At 35.2% G+C, this 11,309-nt stretch overlaps 1 protein-coding gene and 1 non-coding gene across 2 annotated transcripts; both read right to left on the bottom strand.

The window, feature by feature from the left end:
* Positions 1 to 696: 696 nt before the first annotated feature.
* LOC107810471 (putative carbohydrate esterase At4g34215) lies at positions 697 to 2,745 on the bottom strand. The gene is made up of 2 exons (XM_016635260.2): positions 1,878 to 2,745; positions 697 to 1,437 (listed from the first exon to the last, which is right to left on the bottom strand). The coding sequence occupies exons 1-2, from the start codon at positions 2,493 to 2,495 to the stop codon at positions 1,138 to 1,140; spliced, it is 918 nt and encodes a 305-aa protein (XP_016490746.1). The 5' UTR covers positions 2,496 to 2,745; the 3' UTR covers positions 697 to 1,137.
* A 1,566-nt stretch (positions 2,746 to 4,311) lies between these two features.
* LOC107810468 (uncharacterized) lies at positions 4,312 to 5,711 on the bottom strand. Its single transcript, XR_012697548.1, has 2 exons — positions 4,774 to 5,711; positions 4,312 to 4,691 (listed from the first exon to the last, which is right to left on the bottom strand). It is a non-coding gene; the product is annotated as an uncharacterized LOC107810468 (transcript).
* Between the last annotated feature and the right edge of the window lie 5,598 nt (positions 5,712 to 11,309).

The raw sequence follows: 11,309 nt of genomic DNA on the forward strand, positions 1-11,309 counted from the left end.
GAAAAAAGAAACGTCAACTTCCTCGTTATTTAGAGGTGTAATTTGACAAAGTATATGACTCATCCTCGTGTGCAGTCATAAATGCCTCTGTTGAAGTTGCACTACTATGAGGAAATAAAGATACTTGAGACTTGGAAAAAAATACACTTGGGAGTTCTCTAGTCCCTTATGATGCTGCAAATATTGCGTTGTACCAATTTTATATTCATCTGAAAATCACTGCCGCCTTTTCGGTTTCCCTTTTGACTGCCGCTCATTCTTGCCGCACCACACGCTGCAATTACACGATGCATTTGCGGCAGTAATGAAAAGAAGGTACCTATAAATGATACTACTAGTACAGATATTTCAACAGCGGTGCCTTCATTTTAAGTCTGCGGAGGCAACAACCGCTTTGCAATTAATTATCACATTGACGGGACTACTTTTCCTTCTTTGGGAGTGATTAAGTTAGTCCAACCTTGTTAAACTAGTAAGCAAAAGCAAATGATCTCTCGTCAGAAGAGATAATAATGTATCGTCAATCTACCAAGGTTAATCAGTACTAAAGAGGCAAGCAGTAATAGCCAATACTTCATTGGTGCAAAAGTTGGAAGCTTTAGTACATCATATCGGACCTATTTACTCCTCAGCGTAATACCACGGAGAAGCATAACCCATCAACCACAGGCCTTATTTAAGGAGAAAAACAAAGAATCATCAGAAAGTGAAACCATGAATTGAATAAATATTCACCAACACATATATACTGTATGTGCAAGTGTGCGAAGTATACATACATCAAGACTTGAGCTTTATAAAAAATGAAATTAATTTTTGGTTTGTGCCTTTTGGGAAAGTATAATTAAACGAAGTGAATAGAGTGTAACCAAGCAGGTGCCGCTGCTCCATGTCCACTTGGAAGATTATGTTCAATATTATCCAACGTTATGGGATATGTTGGCCTTCTCTTAGTTTTGAGTATCATGTACGTATGGTAACTTTGTACTCCTGTTAACAATATCTAAGAAACTATTTGTTGATTTGGTATGATCCCAACCTATGGTTTTAAGCGCTCTTAACTTTTGGCTTAGGTGAGACAACCATATATAGACGGGGTACGTGATCTTGATCCCACAAGTAAATCTCCAAGCTGCATCATCTAAATGGACTAAGTAGAACATCCAAAACAAAATTGGAGCATCGTTTGGGGGCATTACTAGTCATAGTAGTCTCTGTCTGAATAGGCAGAAGCACGACTTGAGTAGTCTGAGTCTGAAGGAAGGCATCAGCCAGCATCTGCCCAAGATGGACTTGTGCCAGTGTAGTAATGTGCACATAATCCATGCCCACTGGGAGCCCTTTGGCATCAACGGTTCTTACATTTGGAAGATTAATACCCAGTTGAGCTTTTCTAACCTGCTCCTTATAAGGCCCTAGAGATGATGCCAGTGCTACCTACACCCACACCAACCAAATAAATTAACCAAAGTATTCAATTTGCGTTAATAAATACAATAAGACATGGACCACTCTTAACTAACTCCAATAATGACATTAAAAAGAGTTGCACAGGATTGAATTTGAACCCCTTATCTTTAAATTAAAGCACCTTGGGTTTTCCGAAAAAGAAAGAGAGCAACCATTCTAGGCCACCTCGAATTTTCATGCGGTACATCCAAAACTTGCTAACTGAATCCCTCCGTCCCAGATAATTAATAAAAAGTGATGTTGAAAGTATGAGCGTCAAATCAATTATTTTACGTCTTAAATCTAGAATAATCCTAAGATGCTTACTTAAAATTTTATACATTTAAAATAAAACGTACCTTAAGTTTACTAGTAAAAAACCTTTGCCAACTATTGTTTGAATGACTAAAGATATTTTTTTCAATTACCTGAATCACAGGCAAAGTAGGTGACTGTAGATCACGGCGCACACTCTTGAATAATCTCTTTAATCTAAATTTGTACAATTTGGCATCCTCAAGAGTCTGGGTATCACTCTCACCTTGGTACCATAGCAAAGCTTGGAGCTTCCCACCTCTTTGCAACGCAGCCTCTGTCCTTCTTATCATCTGATTATACAAAACACCCCCACGAACCCATTCACTTATATTTGTACCCCCAATAGCACAAGGCACCAAACCAATCACTCCAAAGCTTGGATCTTTCTCAAGAACTGAATTGGCAAATGACATTCCTGGCCCAACCCCACAAACTTTACCCAAATCTATGTCTTGGTGAAGTGGTTCTTGAGCTTCAACCCATGTAAATCCTGCACTGAGTCTGAGGATATTTGGATTGGATTGACATTCTGGTGGAATTACACCATCCCATGTTTCATTAACTATGCCATTTTGGCCATGGTTAGTGACACCACCTCGGCCGGACATATTGCTTTGTCCAGCTAAAATGAATATGTTTTGGACTTGTGAAGTTGAAACATTTGCTAGATCTGCGGTATTTACCCATCTAATGTGTGTTAGAAGTATTAACCAAAGAAAAGGGATCATTGTTTTCGTGAAATTGAGGTAAAATGAGACATCAAGCAAGTCTCTCTATAAGAAAGAAAGAATATAGGAAGGGCAGGTAGGAGTGTGGAAAGGTGAGAGGAGGTTGCTGCTGCCTACTGGTCCATTATTTAAGCAAGATGTTTTTGATTTCTTTATTACAACTGTATAGGATTTTTTTATTCCAACCTGCTACTTTATTTATCAGCTGTTGAATAAGACTAGGAGACAAACTTTTTAGCTGTTCAAGTTTCCACATCTAAGCATTTGTCACTTCCACCCATTAAACTTCTGTCTTCATGGGCACTTTAATTTGTATCATCATATTACTTGATCACTTTCATTTCCATATCCAAGTGTTAGAAAGTGACTCTACCAGTTATTTACGGTGTCTTTTCCTGCCTTTTAAAGAAGGCAACAAAAGGAAACCCAACATATGCACCAGGTATTGAATCCTGCTAGTTTTTAAGATTAGAACTAGAATAAGAATAGTAACCTAATAGTTGCAACTTTACTTGCATCGTTTTACTATTCATAAGCATATGCTTATCCCAAAAAAAGAAGAAGAATGACCATCTTTTACCCATGATCAATGGCGGACCCAGTATTTTGTGCAACCGGGTTAAATCTTAGAAATATATAAATTTAGTAGTAAAATAGTAGTTATCAAGTGGGTTCAAATAAAATATTTATGCAAAATTTACACAACTTTAATATTAATTTATACATATACACAATATTATTTTTTTGTGAAGCGGGTTCAGTTGAACCCGCTATCTACCACTTGGGTCCGCCACTGCCCATGATCACTAACTTTACCAATCCTCGAGGAATAAGAATATATATAATCAGAAATACCTAAGGGTGTGACCTAGTGATCAATGAAGTGAACGGAAATCATGAGTTCTCATGTTTAAATCTCATTAGAGTCAAAAAAATATTAAGTGATGAATTATACACGTGTACATCTTGTACGCTAAGCACTCCATTTGTGGTGTTGGGAAAGTTATGTCTCCCACTAATCCAATATTTAACTAATTACTCACATAATTAATTTCTTGATCTCAATTCACTTAAATATTGATCAACGCTAACATACCGCATATATTCATTATCATGGTCATGTACTCTTGTGATAGAGCACTGGTTCGTAGCCTCTTTTGGCATACATAAAATATTATCTCCAATCATCATTGTCCCACTTTTATGTCTTAAATCATTTCGGGAATTCATCCATTAACGTAACGAGGATCCAAGTCCTGGGAGATAAAGTTACATGGTACCTCTTGTTGGTGGGACGTGTCAGCTATCTCGTGCAACTAGTTGAGGTGTTAGCTATCTCGTGCAACTAGTTGAGGTGTATGCAAGCTGACTCGGACACTACGGTTATTAAAAAAAATATAATTAGAAATAAGATTTAAAAAAGGGAAATTCTTCCACTTATTTTACTGGTGAATTCCTTTCTAGACCAGAGAGTCCATTTTTTAACTTTACCAATCCTCAAGGAAAAAGAATATAAATAAGATTTTAAAAAAATAGCTCCACCTATTTTTACTGGTGAATCCCTTTCTAGACTAGAGATCCATTTAGAGTGAGCAATTAATTGGAAGTAAACAGCAAATGATAAGTTCCAGAAACAACAGATTACTTGCACGAGCAAATTGGAAATAGATAAAGTTAAACAAATGCAATCTACTGCTTTAACAGTTGCAATTATACCATTACAAACAGAGAAGCATTATCCACCACGCAATCTAATGAATCAGAAATATGCTCTACGGCAAAAAGGGAAAAAAAATCTCATGTTAGATAACGGAAATTTATCCACAAACAAACGCCATAACCATAAAATCATGCAATTCGAATATCTGCAGTATTTCAATTAAATTCTCAGTTCTCGATCCAATGATACTTCTAGAATTTTACACCTAACAAGCAAATACACTTCAATGAAAAACGTTATTTCAACACATCGAAAATCAAAATACACAGATTACCGAACAGAGCCACAACATGAATTGATATAACAGGACTAGATCAGTTCAAGGCCAGCAACAGAAGCATGGTCCAAATAGAGAGTAAAACCATAACTTGAATCAAAAACTCCGTAACGCTGCAGAATTTGAGTTTCTTATTCTTCAATTTCTCCTTCAAAATCTTCATCTTCAGTTCCTCCACCTCTTTTGAATTCTCCTCATTCTGAAATCATCAAAAATCATAAACTTAAAAAGAATCGCTATCCACGAAATCAAACGCATGGAAACGGAAATAAAATGAAGACCTTGTTTTGGTCAATGATAGCAGAATTTAGAGTAGTGTTCTTCAGCGATGAGACTAGAATTGCAGCTTTGGCACATTGAATCGCGACTTTCGACTTGAGAGCTCCAGCTATTTCTCTTTCACTGGTAATGTCCTCCATTTTCTATGTGTTTTCCCGCGCTCTACTGCTTCTCTAGGGGTAGGATTTCACATGGAAGAGAATAGAGATGGAAAAAGGGCTCTACTGCAGTATTTAAAAGTATTTCTCCCTAGCAGCTAGTATATATTCTGAAAATTGTAATTGCATTTTATTATGTCTCTGAATATGAATTTAAGTTATGTGTCAAACTTTTTATTTTTAATCGTAATTTCAGAAAATAAGATCTAAGTTTTTTGAAATAAAAGTCACATATTTAAAATTACATAAAAAGATATTATTATAAGTCACAAATATTTAAAAAAACATATTAAAAAAATAGTGATCAAATAATCTGTCTTGGGGGAGTTGGGGGATGGATTTATATAGTAATAAAATTGAACAAACAAACAAGGAAATATAATCAATCAAACACAAATAAGGAAAGAAAAGCATGCATAATCGATTTAGAACCAAATTAGGAGAAAAATCAGGCAAACCCAAGTTCTGCCCAAAATCTTAGATTGGCCGAAGAATCTTGGTAAATCAGACCCATATAATCTTGCCATGAGTGTATATAGAAGAAAAAACGTCTGAATCTTGGGGAGTGAGTCTGATTTCTCTTGATTCAGAAGATTGGTGCTTGCCAAAAATAGGACAGGTACTATGTAATACCATAATCTTGTAAAGAACTACAAGATTATCCATAAAAGATAAGTGAATCATGGCAGGAATCCATGAATTAATCGGATTCGGGGAAGGTTGGTGAAGGCGGCTAGGGTTTCTGAAGGAGGGAGGAGGAGAGATGAGGGAAACACGGGTGACTCTCTTTAGGAGAATGGGGATTAGGGTTTGGGGTTGGGTAGTTAAAAGTGGTAGGGTAGTTGTGGGTCGTTGATCTCTCAAAATCAACGACCAAGATTAATAATCGAGCGGGGCGGGTTAGTTTAACGGGTCGCGACCGGGTTAAATCAAAAGGGTCGTTTGGTTTGGGCTAAGGGATTGGGTCATGGATTTGGGTCTGTTTGGTCCGAAAATTAGCTCTTCATTGGGCTATAAAAATTAAATATACAAAATTTATGAAACAATAATTTATAAAAGTGATTAATAAAAAACAAAAAATATTATTTATGCAATAAAATACTAAAAATAATAGCTTAATATTATAAAAATATAAAAATATTATTCTAACATAAATAATATAATAAATATAATTATGTATAGAATGTAGATTATTCTTACAAAAATTGTGTAAATAGGTAAAATGCAAATGCAATCATATGCAATGAAGTAAAAATGTTGTAAAACATATATATGGGTGTAAATGATAAATTAAGTCATCACAAAATAATTTAAGAGGTAATTAATGCAAATTTAAGTAATTAAAATGCAAGAAAATAAATTTTAAAACTTTAAAAATTATAAAAATTATAGAAAATGCTTGTATAACTCTTGTAAATTAAGTAATGATGCAAAATGATATTTTGAAAGTATATATACTATTAAAAAAATATGAGAGCAACATTGGGTATCAACAGAGGTTACAAGATACAACTTAATTATTATAAGTTCAAAAGACATAGTGCGAATAATAAACATACAAATGAGGGGGGAGGTCCTAAGTTTTTTTAGCCTAAAGGGGTTGCTCATATCATTCAGCGGGCACATACTATCATCTCATGCTACCCAATTACTATGTTAAAGTTGTTTACTTAAAGCGCTTTAATTCAATTCTAGACGTATCCTATGAGTGCACTACTCGTCCCGTGCCTATGGTCCAGGAGGCTTTGGACCTATTATTTGGGTGGTTCTAGACTTTACTTAGGGTGCTCAAAAGATAAAACTAGGCGCACATTCAAAATACATAGAACTACACATAAAGACAATAGAGGGCTCAAGTCAGCCTCCACACATAAGCAACAAAGGCACGCATGCAAATTCTTATATTAGGCAGTAGGCAGTGTCGGAATTAAGATGGGTCAGAGTCATAAAGTCCTATGGATATGGCTTCTACGCGATTCTGATTTCGAGTGTCGGTTAGTGTTGTTGTTTGCATATTACATGTATTACAAAACCCTACATGCATGATCTCTAAATTATTTGCACAATGAGGCGGTAAAACAGTTCGAAAACTCAGGATTACCACCTTTAGATTTTATAGACATGCTTCCTAGGTGAGTAACAGTATCCTATAGGCAAGATTTCTAATAGTTGGTGTTTGAACTCAATTTTATCATGCTTGTTCCTATAGGCATATCATCTAGGAGGGCAGTGTAATAATACGACAGAAGTGGACAATTAGTCAATTAGTTAATGCCCTATAGTCATAGTATCTAGGTGAACATTAGCGAAGGCATGTATTATTGCATCCTATAGGCATGTTGTCTAATAACTAAACAAGTAATTATTGGCGTTTGGTTCCTATATACATGTTGTCTAATAGTGCACAACAGTAGACGTGAAAACAAGTATAATATTTACTTAAACCAATATGCTTTGAATAATGTACATGTATTAGACAAGTTAAGTGAAGTGTGTGATTTCCTATATGCGCGATTTTTATGTGTGTATAGAGTTAAGGCATGTCAAACAAATAGTAGGTAAATCAAATAGATCCTATGGACAGATTTTCTACCCATTTAGGTGAAAATTAAAATATACTCGCTTTCCCGTTTCACTAACTCCTCAATCATTTATTTATAAATTATTACAGGCCCATATAACGAATACAAGTACAAATATTACATAATGAACAAGTGCATGCCCATGAACAGGCCCAAACGAAAGTAACCTATCATTGACTGGGCCTTTAATAGGCCGTTTCACTCGAATAGCAGGCCCGGATCCAAACGCATCTCAAAACAGGAGAGTATGTTTATTTGCACAACCCAAAGCCACACATGGACTCGCCGTATCAAGCCCCGCAATTATAATATTGACCACTTAAACAAATAAGTTAATGGACCACACATGGAAGTCAACTAAGCAGCCCCAAAGCAATACCTCATAGAGACAAGATTGTGTGACATTTAGCATGATTCATAAAAATATTGGCATTTCAGAAACAAGAATGACATGATTGATTAAGCAAAGAACAAGAAGCTAGGAGAGCCAACATACTTGATTTCCAACGTGGTAAATGTAATATAGATTAAACCATTAGGCAGATGATAGCATGCTAAAGACAAATTTAATGCTATGAGAGTTAGGGAGACATGCCATTTGGGGATTAGCAGGTTAAACATACTAGACACATATGAGATGAACATGCTAAGCTTTTCCAGAATGAGTTCAGAATAGAGCATGATCCACAGTCAGCCTAAAAAGGATTTAAAACCTGAAAGTCTAAGTCATGAAGGTCATACGAAGTCATATTCAGGGAATGGCAATTACACATGACAAACAAGCAAGCAATCAATAAATAAGAAGCCTAGTCTTGCTGAGTATAACACAGTTTCTCAAGTCCAAAAGTATCACGGTAGGAAGATACCTTAACTCCAGACTATCATGTCAAATAGACATTGGGGATATCCTAGTTGGCCATATAGGAATAATAGGTTGAATATATGGAGATTCCTCGTAGTAGTCTTAAGCAATCAATGAGCACATGGTGATAGCATAACATTAGAATTTACAAAAAGCAAAGAGACCTAGTTGGGATAGTATTAGCATATAGATTCATCATGAATTCACTCTAAGAAAATAGCAGATTGTACATGAAGGACTCGACAGAAAGTTGTTCATTTGGACAAATTAGGCTAGGCATGGATTAGTTCCTCACAAGAATCTAAGACATGGACTCATAACAAGCAATAGGTACAAGTAACCAGCAATACATAAATATAATGATTAGAAATCATTCAGGTTGGACATATATATGGGCATGCATTAAGGCTAGCAGTGGCAGGGGAGCATATTAGGCTAAGCATTTAGATGGTATTGTCACATGATTTGCAGAAAAACAACAAGTTATGCACAAAAGGATTCAACAGGAAGAGAGCAATTATGAGCAGGAACATAGTTTCCTGTAATACAAGAAATCAAAACAAGGTGCAACGGACATCAATCAGGTTTAATTATGAACCAAGCAAACGTCATGAATTAACTCAGCTAATTATGCATGAGTTAAAATCAGGACTTGAACAGAGTTGAAGCTATTGACACTGCATAATGTTATTAACACAAACATGCTTGTATACGAAGCAACATAATATCAAAATTACATTAACTCAAAGAAATTCAAGTAGCACCAGTGCACATATCGCAAGCACAAACATAAGGAAGTAGAATTGCGAGGGTATGAAGTACTAACCAGTTGCAAACAAAGCGAACAAAGAATGAGAAACTCAAAATCTAAAAAATAGCGGTGATTGTAGGACAATCCCAAATCTCCAGTGCTTCAGAGTTCACAAGAGCCTCGAAGTGGGCTCCGAGCAGTGCTTTCACTGGAGGAGGCTAATGAACGAATTTCGGTGGCCTTGGCTTTCAGCCGGCTAAAATCAAAATTCTCATAATAGTATAAAATGAATGAGAGTGAGAGGATAACAATAGTGATAACAGTAGTTGTAGCCGTACATGTTAGATACTAGAAGAGGAACGGGGAATGGGTTTATATAGTGTTCAAATTAAGCAGACAGACATGAAAAATTATTAATCAAACACAAGAAGGAAAGAACATATCTTATGTAATCAAAATCGGCAAAGGAGAATGAGATTCTCAAACCTTAGTTGGGTCTATGCATTTGAGAATCGAACCAAGAATCAAGGATCCTTCATTATATGATGTATATATACGAAGGATTATCTGGATCTCCACAGAATTAGAGTCAACCAAGCCAGATCTCAGAAGATAGTTCTTGCAAAAAATAAGGCAAGAACTTAAGTAACACCACAGACGTGTATACAACATCGTAGTACCTCAAAATAGGTAAGTAAATCATGGATTGACTCCATGTTTAGGTTGGAATCGGAGAAAAATGGAGGCAGCTGCTAGGGTTTCTCAAAAGAGAGAAGGGGTAAGTTGAGAGTGTTTGGGAGCGGCGGTTCGGAGGAAATGGGTAATAGGGTTTGGGGTTAGTTAATTAAAAATAGGAGATAGTTTGTGGGTCATTGATCTCTGAGATCAGCGACTAAGATAGAAGGAATGAATGGGGCGGGTCGTTTCAATCGGGCACCGACATGGTTCATTAAAAGGGGTTGTCTACTTTGGGCTGGGGAATTGGGCTAAGGGCTTTGGACCATAATTTGGTCCGAAATCAACTCAAAATCGGGCCATAGTTTATACACGAAATTTGTTAAAAAATAATTTATAAAAATTAATAAATAAATAATAAAAATATTATCTATGCAGTAAAATATTTAAAAATAATAGCTTAACATTATAAAAATATAAAAATTTTATTTTAGCATAAACAATATAATAAATATAATTATGTATAGAATGTAGGTTGTTATTACAAAAACTGTGTAAATAGCCCAAAAATACAAACGTGAATATATGAAATGAAGTAAAAATGTTATAAAACGTACACGTGGGTGTAAATAATAAATTTGGATGATTAAATCATCCCAAAATAGTTTGAAGGGATAATTAATAAATATTTGAATAATTTAAGTACAAAAAATTAATTTTAAAGCTTTAAACATTATAGAAATTACAGAAAATACTTATATGACTCTTGTAAATTAGGTAATAATGCAAAAAAAAAGATATTTTGAAAGTATATAGAATATTTTATAAAACATGAGGGCAAAATTGGGTATGAACACCACTTACATCAGCTGATGAAAGAAATAGGGGATGATTGTAGTCAATGCCCGAAGTCACATTTCCAGATCCTACACTTGCAGTTGGAATTCCATTGCCAACATGAAATCTGGTTCTAGTTTGAAGTCCAATATCTTGAATTTGTTCTCCGATTAAACCCATTTGTATACATTTTCAGAATTAACACATTCCTAGAAATGTTCAAGATGAAGAAGAAATGAATCAATGTGATTCAAAGATCAAATTTTGAACTTGAAAATGTGCGGAATATAATCGCGAATCGAAAAATAACTGGAATATCTAACTCGATCGCTCTGATACCATGTTATAATAATATGAGATTTACTGTAAGGATATTGCTCTAATGGAAGAACAAGATAGACGAAGCAGTAGAGAGAAATGTGAGAAAGAAGAAGAGAGGAAATTCGTTGTCAATCTACTTTCCGGCCTCACATGAGAATGAAAAACTGGAGCATTTTTTCCATAGGTGGATGAAGAATCGCGAACATAATAATTTCTGGTTGACCATCTTCTTAGAAAAAAGATACTTTCGAAAAAGGATGAGCACGACTGAAATTAGGTACAAGTAGTTAGTTATATACTAGTCCCTAATACCGGTACATTTAATAATTACAAATTATCTAAACTACCCTTC

Source organism: Nicotiana tabacum, chromosome 12 (genome assembly GCF_000715075.1).
Source record: "Nicotiana tabacum cultivar K326 chromosome 12, ASM71507v2, whole genome shotgun sequence".
In the NCBI taxonomy this organism is placed as follows: domain Eukaryota; kingdom Viridiplantae; phylum Streptophyta; class Magnoliopsida; order Solanales; family Solanaceae; genus Nicotiana; species Nicotiana tabacum.

Excerpts from the sequence above, each read along its gene's own strand:
- LOC107810471 (XM_016635260.2), bottom strand. The coding sequence starts at position 2,495 with ATGATCCCTTTTCTTTGGTTAATACTTCTAACACACATTAGATGGGTA. Across the intron at positions 1,438-1,877 it reads CTACTTTGCCTGTGATTCAG|GTAGCACTGGCATCATCTCT; the intron begins GTAATTGAAAAA and ends GTGTGGGTGTAG.